Source organism: Sceloporus occidentalis, unplaced genomic scaffold, assembly GCF_023333645.1.
Source record: "Sceloporus occidentalis isolate IW3139 unplaced genomic scaffold, rSceOcc1.0.p SCAF_122, whole genome shotgun sequence".
NCBI classification, from domain to species: domain Eukaryota; kingdom Metazoa; phylum Chordata; class Lepidosauria; order Squamata; family Phrynosomatidae; genus Sceloporus; species Sceloporus occidentalis.
In genome coordinates, this window is record NW_028317102.1 from 2,552,681 (window position 1) to 2,574,545 (window position 21,865).

Genomic DNA, 21,865 nt, shown 5'->3' on the forward strand with positions numbered 1-21,865 from the left:
TGATCTGACATTATCTGGCCTGTATGTAATTTTTCTTAGGTTTGTGGCACAAAAAGAGAATTAGAAAAAAAACCAGTAAATTAGTTCACATGAACTTTACCCTGTACGGCGCACTTGAATACATTTACTCTTCAAAACAAAGTTTAATAACAGATAATAATTCTATAAATTACATGTAAAATCACTATAAGAAGTCAGGATTATAAAACATGTGTACCAACCCAACCTAAAGCCGGCACATGTAACAACTCACATACAATAATTCAAAACTCTTCCAACATGAGGACTTCATATATGTCACTAAAATCTTATGTTTTTATTCCGGTCACAGTAGGATCTTCACAGGTCCTGGCAATGAATAGTGCTGCATTTAGGAAATTGCACTTAATTCTACAAGGTTTCCATTGCATTGAATAATATTGACTACTATTATTAATTGATTTATATTGCGCAATCATATTCCGCAGCGCTGTACCACATGTTGCCCTACCAATATAGATAACCTCTGATTTTTGTCACCTGTAAAAATGCGTCTGTTGCCCTTTTTCTGGTTATTAGTGGGTTAATAATTGTGTCATTGAAAATAAGAACATGTAAAAAAAATTATAATAAAAGGAATAATAATAAATCATGCTAACATTATTATCAATGTTATTGTTTTACTTATTTATTATTGTCATTAATTTATTATTATTTATTTTATTATTACTATAATTAATGTTAATAATAGTAGTATTACTGATAAGCGCTGCGTAAATTGTTGGCACTTTATAAATAAAAGATAATAATAATAATACATTTTACTATTATTAAATCACATAACAAAATGAATGATCACCATAATAATAGTAATGATATAAAAAAATATAAATAAAAATATAATAAAATAAATAATAATAATAAAATAACAATAGCAAAAAAGAATAATAATATGGTAACCTAAGTAAAAAGTCAGCAGAGAGGCTCCCCTCCCCCGGCGCTGCCGCAGAGCCCGGTGGCCGTCCTGCCGGTGGCACTGCCTGCCTGCCTGCCTGCCCCGGCCGGAGCTGCCATCCCCGGGCTCCCATTGGCCGAGCCGCTGCCCCGTGCCGCCGCCTCGCGCTGCGTGCAAACCATGCAAATCGCAGCGATTGCGGAAATACACCCGGACGAGAAGAGATCGCAACTAATGCAAAGTGTCCTGGAGCTCACGGGACTTGCGAACCGAACCCAGGCCGGATCCCTCTGCCCAGACCTATAGATCCCACCCTATATATATATATATATATATATACACATCTATATATCACCCCAGAGAGGAAGGCACTGCCAGCCTGCCAGCCCTTCCCAGCCTTAATAACCCCCAGGAAGCTGCGCTCCAGCCTCTCTGCCTCCCCGGGGCGCAGCGATCCCCACTTTCTTTAAGGGTGGAAAGCAGTGAAGCGATCCGAGCTGGCAGCCTAAAGCCCCCCATGTTCTGTGCCCCACATGCATGACTATGGTATGTGTTGGCTCTCAGTCTTATCTTTGCATTAAGTACGTGTGCAGGCATGGGCTGTGTGTCTGGGGCTGGAGGGGAGGGTGTGTGTGGGGGGCGCTCATTGTGTCTTTAAGACTTTTGCTGTGTTTAGGGGAATAAAATCCTAATGCAATGTGTTTGTCATGGGAAGGGTGGCTCTGCTCTGCTAACCACCCCCTTTGGTGCAATAAGGGTTAACCTGTGCTGCTGCAAGATAAGGGAGGGTTTCCTTTCTTTCCAGTGAATCTGGAGGAAAAAAGAGAGAGAGAGAGAGAGAGAGAGAAAGAAAAAAAAATAATAATGCTGATCTCAGCAGATTTTTGCTGGAACCAAGCCTTGGGGAGGGAAAAAAAAGTAAAAAAATAAATAAGTTGGGTCTCTCTGTACAAAGCTGCACTCCTCCTCCTCCACCTCCTCCTCTCTGCACACAAAGGAAATGTCTAAGCAGAGCAGGGTTTTAGCCAATCAGGACACAGGGAGCCTGTGATGGATGAGGCTCTTATCCAATCAGATGGTGTGGGGGGTGGATTCTGAGGCATGCCAGGATTGTGTGGCAGTGGGGGTGGGGAGGGGTTATGGGGCAGTGTCCTTGTTCTCTGCATGGGGTAACAGATTTGCCTAAAAAGTTCTAGTTTAAGTGGAATCTGAAGCAGATTTGTGTTCTGTTTGGAGTTTGTGATAAGTTTTTGTTATAGAAAGTGGAGGGTTTTTTTGGGGGGGGGGAGTGCTAAATGGGGAGGAATAAACAGAAACATTCCACAAGTTTCCATGGTGATAGCTTCACATTTAGAACTTTGCCCCTGGATAGTACTAAAGTTGGTGTGTGTGTGTGTGTGTGTATGTATGTGCTACATTGTATCCAGTGTTTATTGTTATTGTATAATAATCTTAATTGTTTAGGATTTATGTTACATGCAGGGACAGGCGGCCTGTGGGGCTATTTCCACAGTGTAATAGAATTCTGGAATTCCGGGGCAAAGTGATGCAGTCACCATAGCAACCAGTGGAATGTTCCTGCTGATTGGTTCACTTTCATTACTTTGCACCAGAATCGCTTTGTATAGATACCCAGCTTATGTATGTAATATATTTTATCCATATTATCAGGAGGGAGTGTCAGGGATCTTTACATTAGTTATAGCCCCAAAGAGGGGCAGAAACTACCCCAATTAGGGGGCAGCCCAGGATCTTCATGTCCAATAATCATCATTTTTGCTATAGTGTTTTCTCCAGTTTATATTTACGCAGAAAAACAATAATAATAATAATAATACATATTAATATTATAGTGTGTTATAAATTACTTTGTATCCCTGCAGAGCAAGGCTTTTAATTAACCCTTGCTTGGCAATACTTTATACAAGACCCATATGAAATTTGAGGGAAATACCTTTACTTTGCCTTTATATTCGTCCATAAGGGAGTCCGCATGTCACGCGCGATGTGATGCATTTCATGAAGATTCCTGCTTGTATATTTTTTTTTTTACCATTCTTTACTTTTGGTATATTCTCTTACATTATATTATTACATTTCCATAGTTGTGTTGTTGCTGACATTTTTATTTAATAATAACACACAATAATGAAATTTGATGTAGTCTACCTGTTCCATGGGGGGCCAAGAGACCCCCTTGATGTGGTTTGTTGGGTATAAAGGTAAAAAAAACAAATAAGTAAATTATATATACATATATATATATATATATATATATATATATATATATATATATATATATATATATATATATATATATATATATATATATATATATATATATATATATATATATATATATATATAGGGGTCAGGAGTGTGATGTGATATACTTGTGCATTCCAGAGGAAGTTTTGTGCATATGGTGGAGAGTAAATGCAGGTCTGGGCAGGATGCCAGGGGCAGTATGTATAACACAGCCTGGGAAGGAGACATTTCCACCGGGCATTCAAGGCGAAACCTCCACATGACTCCTGGCTGATATAACTTTGTATTTCCACTTTAACAGCTCAATAAAATGCTACTCTTTGTAGATGGGGATTGATCAGTCCTCTCTCTCTCTCTGTTCTTCCTCCATTCCCACCAGGCAATTTGTTTTCTTTTAACTTTTATGTAACCCTACAACCCGGGCTGGGCAACCGAGACCCATCCAGATGCACCAGGACTCGAACGCTCAACACTCTCAGCCAGCCACAGGTCGCTGTAGGTGCTATCCCTTGCTGCACTACCTAGTGCTTACATTGTGATTTTCCCCTGTAGTCCCATCATTGTTACAAGTCACCCCCCCCCCTCTTTTCTTTATTGGCTGAAACTACCCGTCTCGGGGGTAACAAACTACCCCCAAGTCCTTGTACAGGATCTGTCTGATCTATACCATTCTGCCCCAATTCATACTGGTCTGGGCTAAATCCTCAGCAAATTAGTACATTTACCCCTATAGGTAATTACGAGTATACCCGGGAAAGCAAGTCTGGGCTAATAATCACCTCTGGTATATATGGATATATACAGTATATATACAGTATATATATATATATATATATATATATATATATATATACAGTATATATATATATATATATGGAGGGAGGTATATTATCACGGTTATTTTCTTTTATACAAGCCCGAGGGTATATATAAAAAGTAAATAATTGCATATAAATAATTACTGCCCTTAAATTATTGAGATGTAATACAAGTGTATTTATATTTCATTGTACAGCGCTGCAGTATATGATGGTGCCATATAAATCAATAAATAATAATGTACCTCTAGTTCTATATCTGGACTCCATTAAGCGCATGTGATCTGGAAATCCATGTTCGTGTAATATATTACTGTTATGGATTGATTTATATAGCGCCATCATATTCTGCAGCGCTGTACAATGGTATAAATATATTATGGGTATAGTTTGTGCTGTTGGATGGGTGATGTTGGGCTTTTGTATATTTCAGGCCGTGATTTATTTGATATTTTTTTCTGTGGTTTGGACAAAAGACACAATTGAAGCCAAAAACAGTGTCTTGGAAACAAGGGGGGCTAAAGTTAAACTGGGGTTAATATATATATAATGTATATATATTTATATAGCGCCATTATATTCCGCAGTGATGTACAAAGTCATATACACGTTACTTACAGATACTTCTGTTTTTTTGTGGATGGTTATAGCCATATGTTACGTTTACAAACAAAGCAAAAAACTCTCTTAATCAACTCAAAATGTTCGCACTGAATATTTTATTGCACATTTTAAAAAGATGCAGCTTTATTTCTGACTCTGTGTCTGGTTTGCAATCCCCCAGCTGGGTGAATGATTTTTTTTTGTATTTTACCCGTTGTAACTAACTTTTTTTTTTTTAACAAAAATACCGGTATATTTTTTAAATGTGAGGAAAAAAAAATATTTTTTTTAATTATTAGTGTGAATTACCCAAGGGGCACATCTTAAATATTTATTTTATTATTATTGATAAGGGGGGGTATAACGATGATACTCTGGGCCCTGCTGATACATTATTATTTTATTTTTTTTAGAACCTTACAAATGTAATTTGTTTGGGAACTTTTGAGGTGTTTATCAGGATATTTAATTAAATATTTTGAGAAAGCTAATGGCCTGCGCATGAATCCAATGAGGGATGTGATAACAGCTGCTCCTTATCTCTTAGCTCTGACACTCAGGGGTATTTTGGGATACCATTACTAGGTGACAGACACCCTTTGTGAGCCAGAAGCCACTTTGAGCATTACCGCCCTTAATATCAGAGGCAATGCACCAAAAATTCTGCACCCTAGGGACAGGCATTCGTGTCCCAACTAACACCAGGGTGTTGCAAAATATTACATGGTCAGTGACTGGCGAAGTAATTTCCTTGTTAAAATAATAATAATAATAGCATTTCTGTACATTGCAAAAATAAACAAAAATACATAATATTATTATTATTAATATTACTTTTGCCAGACCTGTGGATAGGAGTGTGTGTCTGAATGTGTATGCGTGTGCTTTGTGTCTATAACAGTTTGCACACTTATGCCTTTTTAACCCTTGCAACCCCAGAGACATTCCCATCCTGGCACAGAGTTGGTTAAAGCTCCCTCTTCTCCATAGATAAAATCCCCCATGTCCCCCACACAGTCCTCTTGCCCCCTGATCCTCCCCTCTCCCCATATATACATACACACACAATATATATATATATTGTGAGTAATACGGGCTTTTTCCTGTATTGATCAGTCCTTTTTGCATGATTAGGCTGGAAGAAGAGGAGGGCAGGGACAGGGTGGGTGAGAGGGAGGAGGAGGAGTGGGGGGGGCAGTGGGTTGGATGGTGAGAGCCCCTTTGCAGGGATCTGGAAAGTTATTCGTGCCTATAGCCGGGGCAGAGCTCGGGGTGGCTGGCTGGCTGGCTGCGGAGCGCTGTAGGAGAGCCCCCGGAGCGCACACGGGACCCCCCCAGTGCATTGCGCAGTGTGGGGGGGGAACTGGGCGGGGCTAAAGTTCAGCTCATGGAGCCGCACAGCGCTGGCTGCACTTTGCAGAGTTGGAAATGTAAAAGCCAGAAGCCAGCTTGACAGTTTTTTTTCCCTCTCTCTCTCTCCCTCTCTCTTTCTGTCTCTCTCCCTTTTTCCCTTTTTTTCCCCCCAAACACCTCCAAACCACCAAAAAATCCCCCCCTACAATTCTGCCCTCACATCCAGCAGGCATGTACTCTCCGCTCTGTCTGACCCAGGTAAGCAGCTGAGGGGGGGGGGGGTTGAATGGGGCACAGGAAGGGGGGTCTGTGGCTTTAAGAAGAAGAAGAAGGGGGGAAAAAAAGTAAGTTTGTTTCCTTTGGCTGAATTCTTGTTCTTGCTCTGAGACCCGCGGAAGGCACATGGCTAATGGCGTCTTCCTATTAGATCTTTAAGGCTTTTTCTTAAAGGGATTTTTGTGTCTTCCTGCCCTGTGCAGGGGTTGGTGGTGGTGGTGGGGGGGGTTCATCTTTCTGCTTTCTCCCTGTGCCTTGGGGTCACTGGTTATTTTTTGTGGGGGCAGTGGCTGTGTTTCTGGAGGGTGTCAGGGCTGAGATACAGAGCAGATACTCAACACAACTATACAGCTGTGACTTTATTGGCATGCTAGGCTTGAAGCCACTCAGTGCCTGTCTTCCTCCCTTCTGGCACCCAGGGGGTTAAAGAACGTTGCCGCTTCCTTGGCTGCATTGTTGTTACAAAGTAGATACATTTAGTTCTGTTTGTTGTTATTTGCCAGATCAGATGTTTAACCCCTTCCACGCCCCTAGAGATCTATACTGCACACATATCCAGACACAATGACATTGGCAGTGACACCTAATTGAGTGTCATAACTTGGCTAAGGCCAAGTTGAGTTGTGACAGTGGCTGGCTGTAGTGTGAATGCCTGTGTTGGCTGTATAGTGAGTGTGCATGTGTGTGTAGTTGTTTGCAGTTCTGTCTGTATAGTGAGTGGGTGCTGAGCAGCGTGTGTTCTAGGTGTTCAGTCGGCTGCGTTTTGTGTGTTGCTGACCGTTGTGTACTTGGGTGTTGTACAGTCAGTTTGTGTGCTTGCTGTCGTTCGCTGTGTGTCGTACTTTGTGCATGCTGTGTTACGGGTGTCGCACTTAAGTGTGCAGCGTGTGTTGGGTTGTGGACGGTGCCTTTGTGGTGATTATTGTGCAGTGTGTAGCAGTGCCTTTTAATATATAGCAGTAGTTTGTTGGCGTAGAGTGTATCTGTGTGTGTGTGTGTGGAGGGGGGGCTGTCCTTGCTGTCTCTCTGTTCTCAGGGCAGTACAGAGCTGTCTCTCTCCCCCTCTGGTCGCCGACACTCACGCAGGGAATGACTGCTTCGTGCAACTTTTTTTACCAGGCTGATATCACACTTTGTGGCTCCAGATCCGTGGTACTTTGTTTTGTTTTTTTATGTCTTTGCGGCGGGCGCTGTGGGGTGACAACCAGGGTGTTGAAGGGGAAGCGGGGGTGGTAAGTGGCCATAGATCAGGGGCGAGATGGAAGCATTTTTGGCTAGATCACGAGAGTGCTTTCCTTCCCAATCCATGTGTCGGAATACAGTACTTATTGTGCTGTTTGCATTTCAGATTTCGCTGCATTTCCAGGCACCGAATGCATGCAGCGAAGTCACTTTTAAGCCACGTTTAGCCTTTACATGTTGTGTTACGTGGTTATCCGGCAAATTATCGTGTTCCCGTTAGGCAATAATTAATAAAAAAAAAAAATTGCAGAAGACACGTTTGGGACTTTTATACGGCTTGTCGGATTATGAAGAATACTGTAGGGGCTTTTATGCTAATCTTAAATATTAGGATTATTAGGTGCAGTTTTTGATTTAACCGTTTGTGTTAAAATACGTATTATTGCCCGATGCATCTTCTTAGAATTGTATTTGTCTTAGAATTGCTGAGCCTAAAAACAAAAGGAATTAAAAAAAAAAAAAAAGGTTTATAAACAGAGGGACTTTAGGCCCAAAACTGTAATGTGTGTGTATATGTATATGTGTATATATATATATATATATATATATATATATATATATATATATATATATACAGCCCTGTTTTGCATGGTAAAGTTACATCTGCTACTCGCTGCTTAAGATCATTACACATTTTTACCGTATTATGCGTTAAAAACGTTATCCATAGTTTTGTGTGTCTTTTTTTTCTGTATACTTTCTTTGTTACAAAGTTGTCCTAAAACATTATTTTTTTTTTTTTTTTTCTTTAAATACTGTAAGCTACTGCAGGAGGTTGAAAAATTGCTGGGTGTTGTTGAGCTTGGTGTGTATCGATCTCTCTCGGATTTCTGTCCAAGGGGGCTCGGGAAAAAAAAAAAAAGTTATACCGACTTTGCTTTGTAATTGAACATGTGCTGGTTTAAAAATCTGTTCGCTCAAAGCCAGCTTTGTGTAAACAGAAAGTCAAAATGAAAATTCAGAGTCAGATGTTAACGTGTAACTTTGATTTTTAAAAAGCTCAGCTGGAATGAACGTAATTATGAAAAAAAAAAAATTATAATAATAAAAAAATTATATATATATATATATATAATAAATATAATATTCTGGATCTCTTATTTCTTTTTAAATCAGTAATGGAGTCTTGATCTTGCCGACACAGGGGGGTTAAACTGATACATCGTTTTCATTCCTGGAACCGCACGTATTGCGTAGAAGGATTAATACGGTGTACAAAAGTACAAGAATGAGCCTTGTTCGCGAAGTAGGACTGGCTATTTAAAATATCGCCGGAACATCCTCTAATGGAGGCCGAAATCAGACCACATTCCGGCCTTTGACATCTTTAAAAATGAGCTTTAGAAAATCCAGCTAAATGTAAAATTTCTGCCGAAAAGTGAGCGTGAGAGAACTATTACAAAAAAATAAATTAAAAAAGAAAGTTGTTTCCCCTAGCGATTTGTAATTTTATCGTTAAGCGCTGTGTATAACGTTATTAACAGTAACTTTCTATCGGGAGCCTGTAGTGGCGCATGTGACGTGTCTGTCTAACATGCTTATCAAACGCTCATGGTTTCGATAGTACAGATATTAAGGCCGCCTGAAAGTGAGCTCTGTGCAGGCGTCTAGCCTCTGCCTCTGAATAATTAATGTGTAAGTTAGAACGTATAGTTTTTTTTTAACGTCACTTGTAAGTATAAATATTCAACATGATTCCTTTGCTCAAGAGTTAGTCTCCTAGAGAGAGGCCCAACAATTAGAGTAAATCAGTGGTTAAAAGGATAACGGGTACAAATCCTAATTTGTGTAAAAAAAAAAAAAATATTAGTTTAGGGGCTAAGAAAATCATAAATTCTAAGCTCAATATTTTTTTGTTGTAAAACACGTCAAATAATGTGTATTCCGCTAATAAGTGTATAACGTAATCATACATCAATTAAAGGTATACACCACTCTACAAAAACAAAAATACGTCATATAATTAATATTGAGCGAACGTCCCCGATTCTACTTCAGCCTCCTCCACGGTAACTTTTTTTAAATAGAAAGTTTGTTTTTTTGCACCAAAATTCAGTGTAGCGCGTGTACTGCTACATCTGTGTTATGTATACGGCAGCGTACCTGTGCATATTATATATATATTTTTTTTATTTATATTTGGAATTATAGAATTTTAATAAGATGGGATTTTAAAGTTATAGGGAAAAACTTTTTTGCGTCCTCGGTTGAGGTCTTTTATATTAAAAACTTTTTTGGGGGGTGAAGGTCTCCTTTTTATATACGACTTTTAAATGTTTATCTTGGGGGATGGGCTTTAATAATCTTACTTTTTTATATTCCCTAAGAATTGAAATTAATCTACACCAGTCTAGGAATCTTGTGATGTTGCATTTCGACACTTCAATAAAATTTTAAAAAATCAAACCGATAATGTTATTTTTTTTAATTTTTTTTCTGATCACTTGCGCCACACTGCACACTCTTTAAAAAAGTTTTTTTCGCAAATATATTGTTTGTTTATTTTAAAGTCTATAATTAGAACCTGTATAAGAGAATGATCCTTATACTTTATATGCTTAAAGCATTTTTGTCTTATTTTAATTATTTATTATATTTTTTATAACTATTTAGTTCTATGTTCCCTGTTACCCAGAAAAAAAAATATTAATAAATATTTAAATAATATTTTAAAAAAAAGCAGCCCCTCTGATATTGTTATCAGTGGCCCTCGATAAACTTTGAAAAGCGTCTTTCGCATTTGTTGCTGGGATCGTTTGCGTGCAAGCGATAGAAATATATATATATAGGAGATGTTGTAATGATTCCCAGGATCCCCCTGTAATAAAGGTTAGCAGTAGCTTTTATAGCAATCGTGAAAGTTTTACTACCCTATTGATTTGTGGGGATAAACTCATCTTGTATTGCATTTAGTCTGCTTCTGATTTCCATTTTTTTTAATATTGATTGTTGGCAAAAAAAACAAACAAAAAAACTAAACAAAAAAAAAACATGTGAATGACCAATAAAAGGCCAGATCAAGTACAAATTGAGATCCCCATTTCCATTTAAAATCTTTGTTGATAATTTTTTTTAAAAAAAATCTTGAAATATTTCTGTTCTTTAAGGGATATTTTTTTACTCGGATTTTACAGAATTAATAATAAAAAAAAAAAAATTGAATATCTAATTTTTTTTCTATTTTTTTTTTATTTGTTCTAGGATGAGTTCCATCCCTTCATTGAAGCACTTCTGCCGCATGTCCGAGCCTTTGCCTATACGTGGTTCAACCTGCAAGCCAGGAAGCGAAAATACTTCAAAAAACACGAAAAGCGCATGTCGAAGGAGGAAGAAAGGGCAGTGAAGGACGAGCTGCTGAGCGAAAAGCCGGAGGTTAAACAGAAATGGGCATCCAGGCTCCTGGCGAAGCTGAGGAAAGATATCAGGCCCGAGTACCGAGAGGATTTTGTACTCAGCGTTACAGGGAAAAAACCCGCGTGTTGTGTTTTGTCCAACCCCGACCAGAAGGGCAAGATGAGAAGAATCGACTGCCTCCGTCAGGCGGACAAAGTATGGAGGCTGGACCTTGTAATGGTGATTTTATTTAAAGGTATTCCACTCGAAAGTACTGATGGCGAACGACTCGTAAAGTCCCCTCAGTGCTCGAACCCCGGGCTTTGCGTTCAACCGCATCACATAGGAGTTTCCGTCAAGGAACTTGACCTGTATTTGGCATACTACGTGCACTCAGCAGGTAAGTGCACGCTCGCGCATACTTCAGCTTCGAGGCTTTATCTCTAGCGGTTTTCTTGTGTGTATAAGGCTTTGTGTTTATATATATATTTTTTCCCCATTTGTTTGAACCCGGAAAAAATATAGTTTGGGGCCCAAACTTGGCCACTTGCCGCGGATATTAGGCTCTACTTGGCGCGGTTTTTTGTCTACAAAAATTTCCGAAGCTCACTAGGGTTTATAGCGCCTTTCGCCACCATGACGCGTTCCGTGTCTCAGGTTGGGTCGAAGCTGTTTGTTGATGGCGGTGACCGTTAGAAAACAAAGCGGATTTCCGAGTAGGCAAAGTCTGCTAGTTGATCTTTTTGCAATTAGATGTCACCTTTAACAAAAATACGTCAAGAAGGACAGAGATTGTCGTAGACCGACCACGCGGTACTCGGTTTCCATTGGTGTATCCGATCAAAGACGAAAGTCAGACCCCATAGGGTATAAATATATAACATATATATATCTTGAATGGTTATGAATGTTCTTAGAAGCTTAGAACCCCTCCAGAACCTTGAACCATAAGGGTTCCCCACCTGTGTAGACAAAGACGGGTCCTGTAAGAGCTTAGTATTCTGATAAATAAGATGGAACATGGAACCCGTACGCATTAAGTAGCCGCGTTTAATATTTACATGCACTTTTGCAAATTACAAGTGAATCTGTGTCCTTATTAGCGTTTTGTCATTGCGTAGAGGCCATATTCCCGCTAATTCACAGATTATGCCGTCCGGCGGAATTTTAAACCTCTTACTAAGAATCCTCCGTCCATCAATTGATTCCAAAATGTATTTCATTCCTGTTGTCCCGTCCCCCCGAGCAGGTTTACGCGGCACTAGGGCCGGTTACATAGGAATCGCGGCATGGATTTGGGGACGCGAGGGACTGGGCCGGCTTCACGCGTTCTTTCGGCCTGGCGTTCTTTGGTCTCTCGTACTCTAGATTAAAGGACCGCGTCTTTTCGGCCTATTTCTAACTCTGTTTTAACGTGAAATGCGCGTGTATTATGTTTTTTTGTCCTCAAATCTCCTTCCGGAATCCCTTGTATACGTTCTAGAGCTGCATGCCATAATTAAGCGGAACGTTGGGTGCATGTGTGTATGTTTGTATGTGTATGTTATGTGTATGCGTTCCATGATCTAAAAAGCGTACAGGCCAACTTTAGTTAAACCTTTTATCTCCCCTGCCTTTGTGCATAATGTGTACTCATGTAGTTGTCAGTCTGGTTTTAAAAACTTTTTCAAAGTTTACATTTCATAAGGAAAAGTAAAATGCAAACTATGCGTCAGAAACCGATTAATCCGTTCTCAGATTTAACCCTTTGAGCCAAACAGGGCCTGGCACGTAGCTTCCTACTAGGCTCCAAAAAAAAAAAGGAATTTTTAATTTTTGGCGGTTTGGTAAAAACCGTTATACGAGAGATTATTATATTCTGCGTTTGTGCGTATATTGTATTAAAAAAAGCTACTTATTTCATGAAATTGCTTTGTTAAATATTTAAGTAAGATATATTGTGATCTCTGGTTTTTTTTGGGGGGGGGGGATTCTAGAATTTTTTAGTGACTTATCTTTCTAGATTGTAAACCAGTTTGACCTGGGTCCGCCCTACCTTTCTTTCCGTAAATCCAATGTTTTACGTGACGCGCTTCTTATGTCCCCATTGTACAGCGCTTTGGAAATGACGGCGCTATATAAGTCCACAGGCAATAATATAGATCAATAAGTAATAATAATGTTACGTGGAGTCAGCCCAAAAAAATAGCTGGGGAATACCGTTTGTACACAAAGTCCGATGTGGAATTATCCAATTTTTTTTTTATCAACTTTTGCGTTTTTTTAAAGAAATTCTTTCTATCAGACGACACCTGGAAACCTTTTTAGCGTGGAATACTCTCTTTACTTGTACGAAGGGTTAAAAACAGGCACGTGGCGGGTCACGTTTAAGATGTTAAGGTCTTGACTTCTTGACACCAGGCAGTTGACCTTTTAGATAAAGTTTAACCTTTGATCATTAGTAGTCAGTCAACCACAAACTTCTGGATTTTAGCAGCTGTGGTGTAACGTTTGGCTAATGCGGAGAGACTGTCGGGAGGACTCGCCATTAAAGTGGTTTCATTTTGTCTCTGATCAGATTTTGGAAGGCTGCTTGGATTAGCGGGCTGACAGATGGTTATATATTTCACAGAGTTGTGTATTCTGCCATCTAAGTTATAAACCGAAGCCCTGGTACAGCCTCCTCTTTTCCCAATATACCGAATGGGAATAAATCCACAGAAATCGCCAAATTCTGCACACTTTGGGATTTACAAATAAGTAGATTTTACCATATTGACTATATATATATATATATATATATATATACCAGTATGTGTATATATATATATATATATATATATATATATATATACAGTTTGTGCATGGTTTGTCTCTTGATACAATGTAACACATAAGCACAATATGATAAAACAATTCACTGCTTTTGGCCCTAATCAGTTGCAAACTAAAACGTAGCAATCGCAATGATTACAAGGATGACATCATTTTTTATTTTTTTATTTAAACGGGTAAAAAAAAAAAAGTTTGATTTGCTTTCGAGTCTGCATGAAGACGCTAACGGTGCCGGAATAGAACACGTTTAAATATTTGCTTGGCACGAGTAATCGTTGGACGCTCACGATTCCGATGCCCATGTTAACCAAAAAGCGTTTGATTTTAATTTTTTTTTTTTTTACCCCCCAGCAGAATATTCCTTTTGTCCTAATTAGAATTTTAGCCAAACAAATACCCCGTTGGCCGAGTCGTGCCGAATTCCGCGTTCTGTTAGTGCATCGCTTCTGCGTTTTCCTCTATATAATGATATTGCAAACAGTGATTGGGGATCGTCCAGATGGTCGTCCTGGCACAGGGTAGAGAAAATCCTGCTGCCGCCAAAGATCAGGTGGGATTTTAGTAATTTTTTTTATGAAATATCCTATTGCTATATTGATTGGACGTTGATTGGAATATTTCGATGGTCCGTGCAGCGCGGGGAGCGAGCTAAGAAAACTACATTTTGATTCTAATAAAAAAAAAAATTATTAAAAAAAATATATTTTTCCAAGGCTATAAACAAGTACTCTCAGTTCGTGATTATATATTTTTGTCCTTTTTCATTGTTTCTCTGAAATGATCAGAAAATTAGGAATTACCCCAAAAAAAGAATGAACACGGGTGTGAATTGATTTATTTGTGTTCTAGAACCAAGCCGTTCTAGCGCGCAGAGATGTGTTGGATTGTAACAGGTTTAGTGAAAACTTTATATAAACAGTTATTGGGGGTTTATTCACTAAGCAGTGAGGTGTGATGAAATGACCTGAAAGCAGAGACAGAGAGTTTTTCTTTAAAATAAAACACTCAATCTCAGTTAACGTTGTAGGTAGTTATCCTGTCGCTTCCCAGGGTATCCGCAAACCCTGTAACATGTATGAGCAGTACCGGTCTCATCGATACACCGGAGCGCTTTCATCCAATGCTTTTTAACGCTTTTGAGTTGTGTATGTAATGCGCAGCTTAGCAGTTGAACGCTCGGCTTCCCCTGGCACCGAAAGGGTAGAGGCCAAATGGCTTAACCCTTTAGTTACTCTACAGTTGAAGTGTTGGAATGCGTTATTCTTGTTCCTTCTGGCGCTGTAGGGGTTAATAAACCCCATACATTTTACATGGACCCGTCTCAGACGGATCTGAAACCTTTCCAGTTCTGCATCAAGGCCTCAGTGTCTTCTCTTTTGCTCGCGTGGATACGGCAGCCGTACTGTACGTGCGCGAGATAAACACGCAACTTGATGATATTCAATGAAATTTTTAAATTTTGGTAAAAAAAATAAATAAAAATATGTGCCGTCCGTGTATTAAGAAACAGACGTTCCTTGTGATTTGGAGCTGACGTAATCTTATTTTTTGCCTTTTTTATATCATCAGTTCAAGTTACCAAATCTGTTTTGCTCTCTATACCCACGAAATAGGAGGCTTGTGCAAAAAAAACCCCACTTTTTGCCGGCGTTTATTCCCAAGCTATTCCAGGTGAATTCGGTAGCTTTACCCCCGTTATGCCCCCAAATGTCTTTTCATCAGAGAATGTTTGTTTAACCAACACGGCGGCTTCGTAGATAATCTAAAAGCTGCGATAAAAAGTAACTGTAGATTTTTGAAACTTAAACGTGAACTTTTTTTATGGGATTTATAGCCATGTAGCATTTTTTATATTTCTAAATGATCGTATATGGAGCCACGGTGTCTGTTAGACATCGATTTTTTTTCTTAAGCAAAGTAAATCGCTGCAACTTTTATAAAAGACAAGATCCCTCTGAATTTTTTAAAAAAAAAACTTTAAAATGTATACTATTCTATAGACAGAATGTCTGACCTATAATCTCCAATTTTATTATTATTATTATGATTATTGTTATTCTGTATATATAGCTCCAACAATTTCCGCAGCACTTCTTATAGTCCATGCATTAAAAGGGTCTGCCGAAACTAGAACTGACCGACTGAAAAAGATCCCGGCTCACGAGCTTACAATCTATAGAGAATGGAGTATAGAAATACGTAGGGTATAGAGCTGCCAAGAAAGGCTTACTAGAATAGAATTTTAGTCTCTATCCGTTTAAAAAATACATGGAAACATAAAATTTTTAGAAAAAAAATGAAAATAATTTCTTGTTTTTAAACCGTTACAGAGAATAGCGTGCGGGGGGGGGAATATTGTGGACAAAAAAATGAGATTTGTAGTCAATGAACAGGTGTAAACAGGTATTCCTCTAGTTGGGGGTCTCTTTACTATACATCATCGATATGCGACACTCTGCTACTTACTACAACTGTTTCTTAAAGTATTTTTGACAATTCAGATTACCAAAATGAAGTTGAATCTCTTAATATATTTAAATTTGATGACCCAGCATAAACCTAACAACCTCACGGGTTGTGGTGGGTTTGTGCATCTGTTCCCGATTAACGCACAAACCGACTTACGGCATAACGTTAGCACGAGTAGTACACTGTCGTATCGTCATCAATGGGTAATCGATCATCTAAGCGTTATTGTTTAGCTTAATTTATGAAACCCCACAGACCGCGCTGTTGATGTTCCGAGTACATCATTGTATTAATCTCGCTTTCCGAATTTTCATTTTGCGTCTCATCGTTGCCTTTTAACGATCCGTTACATGATTATAGAGCGATTATAAACACAATAAAATCCACAGAGATTATGGACCCAATGCCGTAGTGTTTGAGGGACACGTAGCGTTATTCGCGAAATGGTTTATAATACTTGGCGATCGATTAGATCACATCTGCTGAACAGCTAGAACATAATTTTGTTCCTTGGTCCTTAGTCACGTTTATACCTTCTATTCCAAGATATTGGATACTTTTTGTTCGGACGTTTTCTTCGTTTTGTCCTGATGGTCACGCTCAACAAGTATTTATTTAAAAAATGGCAAAATATGTAGTCAGGGGCCCAATTCTTCCTAAATGTGACCTTCTCAGTTGGGTTGTCCATAGAATCGAAGAGAATTTTTATTCTCGGTAGAGTTGTCCATAGGATCGAAAAAATTGTTGCCCATAGGGTGGGTGAGGGAATCTTCTTTTGGTGAAGTTACCCACAGACTTGGCCCCTAGCTCATTCTGTACATAGATTTGCTCACAAGGATTGGAGACATTTTTTTTTCAGTCAGGTTGACCTCAATAACCCGAGAGAGATCTTTTTGTCCAACTGAGTTGTCTTTGAGGTTCATAATAATGGCGTACATTTTTGTACAGTTCTTGTACAGGTTTTACGAAGCCGTTCTTCTTTCTGTAGAATTCTCCACAAAAAGTGCAATTTATTTTTTTCTGAGATTTGACCCTCATATCTTGACCTTTCAAATACCGCCACACGTAAATTGTACACCTCTTCTCAAGGAAGACCTAAAAAGCTAATAACCCAAGAACAATCCCCGTCTTGGAGTTCCCTTCCTTCTCCTCTTCCCACCATAATGTCTGCCAGAACCATCAATTAGCAGCGTAACAATAGAGAAGAACTTAATGGGGAGAAATAATCACACTGAGAACAACAACTTAAGGTGCATCTCAAATACTTATAAGTATGGTTTTCTCCATTAAATAGTAACTGCTTATCTTTAAGTGGCAACCATGCCCCAACTTCTATGTTTAATCCAAGGATATTGATGGAATCAAAGACGTTACATTTTAATGCCATAAATATATTTTAGCAGTTATAAAAGAAATAATTTATAGAATATGTTTTTTGGACATAATCATTAACCTATCAACCCTGCCTTTTATTTTACATTTTGGGGGTTAATTGTCCAAATACCAAACTATTGGACATTCCCTGAACTCAGCTAAGTTTGACGAAGCTTGCATTTTGTTTCTGTAGATGGTTGCAAATTTTCTGTTGCAGAGAGGAGTTTCAAGTAACTTTCGAGAAAGAGCCCTTTGTAGTCGGTTGCTTCCAAACAACACCACTATTGTTAGGCTTCTGCCGGTCAAAATGTCGTCACCGCAATGCAGTCATTGTGCAAAAAAAAAAAAAATGGAAAATGTCATCCCAGAAAATTTTGTGTGCGTGACACTGTCCTCTTGTCCCGGCTATTTTAAAAACGCTGGAGAATATATTTCTTGGGTGGTATCAATCTCTTTGAAGGTTTGATGGTCATAGGGTTGGTATCAGTGGGCCACCTTTTAATGGCCCATTTTTGTAATATTTTTTTTTTGTAATAAATACAAAGGAAAGAAATGGAAACAAGTCTTTGAAAACTTGGTTATGCCCAAAAATTAACCTACGTCCTAGAGACTCCAACTCTAGAATGTTCCCAACTATTCATTCTTCTTACTACTTCCATAGTCGAAACACCAACGACCGATCTGTTTTTATAATATACAAGATACAAGATCATGAAGTCATAGTAGATAACTTGGTTTGTGCAGCGTGTTTTATATTTTGCTAGGGTCACAAGTTGTCTGAGGATGGTCGAGGTTGATCGCTAGCTGTTGGATTCCCCTACCTAATGGAGTAAAGGCCACCATAGATGTCTTCTAGGCTCAGTGTCCAAACATGAAATCCAGTATCGATGAAAAGGCTTGTGGAGATGAGTAGTGCAGTTGGGTTTATAGGTTAAATACCCACCCCAAAACCTGTTGAAGCCTCACCACAGCCGGGGGGGGGGGGGAAGTAATTTGGTTGAATATCCAAGAACCAAATGCTGGTGGAGCTTTTGGAAAAAAATAGACCTTTTTTTTTTTTTTTTTGGTGACACACAAGATGAGTAGACCGGGGTTAGAAGAGTTGGTTGACATTATAGGACAAATTGCCAAGTAATTGGCTTTTCATTGATTTCGTTTCATCTTTGCCCTAGCGGTGGTGTTATCCATAGGTGGACGAGATGCTCAAAAACAACACATTTAGGCTTTTTTCTTTACCATTCAAAAAAGGATATTGGGCTTTGTGTGAGTCGGGCAGTTTTGCGAGACAGTTGGAAGTCCAGTAAGAGAAGGGTGTGTATGTGTATGTGTGCGTTTGTGAGAGTGAAACAAGACAGCTGTGATGGTCTGTTGGGAATTTGAGTGCAGATGGCGGAACTGGGGGTCGAAGATAGAAATAGCGTTGCCGACTAAGTAAATAAATAAAAACAAATGATTGTAAACGTCTCAAAGTAATAATGCTGCATGAGGCATGGACAGGATACGTGTGGCTCTTAAGTCGCTGTCCTTTACAACTCCCATTACCCTCAGCAGCCCTATAGGTAGCTGTCCATACCATTCAGTTTAAAAAAAAATCCTCTAGCTGTTATTCCAATTCTTAACCCGGTTCATGGTTCGATATTTTGTAGCCGTTGAACCTTTTAGGAAATTCTACCACCTGCATATAATGATACCATATACACAGACGCGGAACATATGGCTGAACCAGTAAAATGATATGGGGTGTTTAGAGTGATTTTTCAATATGCTACGTAAGGGCGAGAGATTATGGACATTCCATTGTGGAACTGCACAAAATCACTTCTATTCCTAGTGATGCCCTTTGTACGATAATGCTGTTTATGCTTGGCTAGGCGGCTCCTCGTAATATTTTCTAGTAAAAGACACATTTTGGGGATGACCCTCCTCATATTCAGGTACGTATGGATTCTGTATTAATCTAGAAAATTAATTATTGTATCATACTATCCAGAGCCTAACCTGACCTAACCTACCCGCTGGAGTCCGTGAGCGTTCCCGCTGACGTTGCAGGACACCCCCGATTTAAAAGGGAAATGGGCTGGGAGTGGGGTGGGGTGTGTTGGGACCCCTCTCCCGTGACCCGGAGTCTCTGGGCGAAACCCGCAGTGTTCCCAGGTTCCCGTAAGACAGATGAGTGTACAGATTGAATAGGACGTGGGCAGAGGTTCACGCCAGTCCTGCTGGGTCTCACAAGATGTGTCTGTATGAGTGGTTTAAGGCATTATATTTTTTTTAACAATGAAAAAAATCATCAGGAAGAACAAAACATGCATGATAGCCATAATTTCGCTTCAAGAGTCGGGTACTGGAATGAAACAGCCTGCACTGCATTGATTGTCCCTCTACATTCTTTAAATGAGCAGATACATTTCTCGGAACACAAATCGTTAACTTTTTGAATCCAGATTTGAGGCCTTACTGTTTATTAGGACTACAAAAAAATTGCGTAACATTCCAAGCGTGTACCCTATTTAATTGAATACCTGTCGATCTAAAAAAAAAAAGTAAAAACATACCAAGAATTTCATGTTCCACTTAATTACGTGCAAGATTCCTAACTGACATTTACACCGTAACTGGTAACATTCTATGCAGTGCCGATGTTTTTTTTAATTTTCTTGATAAATGCATTATGTCGGTGATCACAGCTATCAAAGAAAGGAAGGTCGGCTTCAATCCATGAGGTTTCATCCCCTCTTTTCTGTGACCTCAAGACAGCCTCAAGGAGGCTACACAAAGACCAAGCTCCATCTCCTCTTTTAGGAACCTTCTTGCGGATCGTGTTAACTAACTTTATTTTATAATATATTTACGTTTTAAGATTCTTTAGGGAAATTCCAAAAGTTCACTCACACTTTGATTCAGTAACACGTGTCCGGGCGGTGAGAGATGTGTGTGGACTACATAGTAGATATTCTGATAACGCATTAATTCTAAAACACGGTCTAAGTCATAAGCATGATAAAACTCTTTATTGTTTGGTATCGTCGATGTGGATATATTGATTTGCCCAAAAGTAATACTGGGAGACGGTTTTGAGGGTAAGATACGATAGATAGTGGGAAGCCTCTGGTTTTCATTGATCTAGCATGGCAAAGAGATTCTGTAACAGCAGGCTGTTGTTGTGTCTGACCTTGAAAATGACCTGGAACAATGGCCCCTCTATTCACTAGTGTTCTGTGTCTGATAACAGCATTCCTTTGAACAGCAATCAGCCTCCCTATGCATTGCTGAATGTCTTCATCTAAACGGTATAGTGGGAGGGCGGATAATCTCACTGTTTAATTACTGTTTTGCACCTTAATGTATACCCCTGGGGTATTTCCATAACCCTGGCCCCTTATTTCTGAAACCAGGACACCTGAACTAATCATTTTTTTTATAAGCTAATGCATGTTTTATTAAAATTACACTTTGGTGGGGATCACAGAATTATTATCTAATGGCATATGAGGGTAACAAAAGTTCTCTTTTTATCTGTTATCTAATGCATGTTGGAGTTAATTTTGTGTGGACTCCATTGCATTTTACTGCATGCAAATCAGTGCAGGCATTCTTTAGTTATTGGGGTTAGAAAATTAGACTTCTGTCTCATGTAACTCCTCCCCCCGGCTGCCTCTTCTGAAAACAGGAAGTGTTCACAGGTACACTTCCTGCACACTTCCTCCTATTGAAGCCACTGAAGCAACAGCCAATAGAAATCTAATACTAGCAAAACATTAGTGGTTAAATAGCATACATGCGATTGGCTTCTGCTGCTGCTATTGAAGGCGTCCTACTGAACAAGTACAAGAATCATACTGAGGTACACTTCCTGGTTTCCGTGGAGGCGGCAGGGGGAGGAGTTACTTAGACAAAAGTCTCCTTTTCTAACTCCAGTAACTGAAGAATGCCTGCAGTAAAATGCAAAACTCACCCCATTATGCATTAAACATAATAAATAGGGCTGGGGCGCTCTTTTATTTTTAGGTTGTTTTTTTGCCAGAAATGTTTTTCAATAAATAAAAAAAAAATATTTTCCAGAAAATAATGCGGATTTCAAATTGAATTGCAAAACAAAGTCCACTTGTATTCCTAATTCAGAACGCCAATTATCAGTTAGCTCGTTATGATTGACTGAGAAATATGAAAAAATATTCCCCCCCCTTATCATTACAGATGGCAAATAGTTCTAGTAAGCAAAAAGTTAAAACATATCTAAAATAATCACAGAAACTTGCCTCCCTTTGCCTTTTCTTGCAATCATGAAATGTTTTTTTTTGGCGTAGATGGGGCATTTCTGTTCCCCATTATGCTGCGAGAAATGATTTACGTCCCAGGCTGCACCAAATCTTATAATTTT

The 21,865-nt window shown here is 39.1% G+C and overlaps 1 protein-coding gene across 1 annotated transcript in view; it reads left to right on the top strand.

Annotated features, from left to right (window-relative positions):
- The first annotated feature begins 6,207 nt into the window (after positions 1-6,207).
- The window catches only part of LOC149282158 (nuclear factor 1 A-type-like), a 138,160-nt gene continuing 122,502 nt past the window's right edge, over positions 6,208-21,865 (top strand). Inside the window, exons 1-2 of the mRNA XM_089498611.1 lie at positions 6,208-6,234; positions 10,696-11,227. Of these exons, the coding sequence (XP_089354737.1) occupies positions 6,208-6,234; positions 10,696-11,227 (559 nt within the window). The remainder of the gene's footprint in view (positions 6,235-10,695; positions 11,228-21,865) is intronic.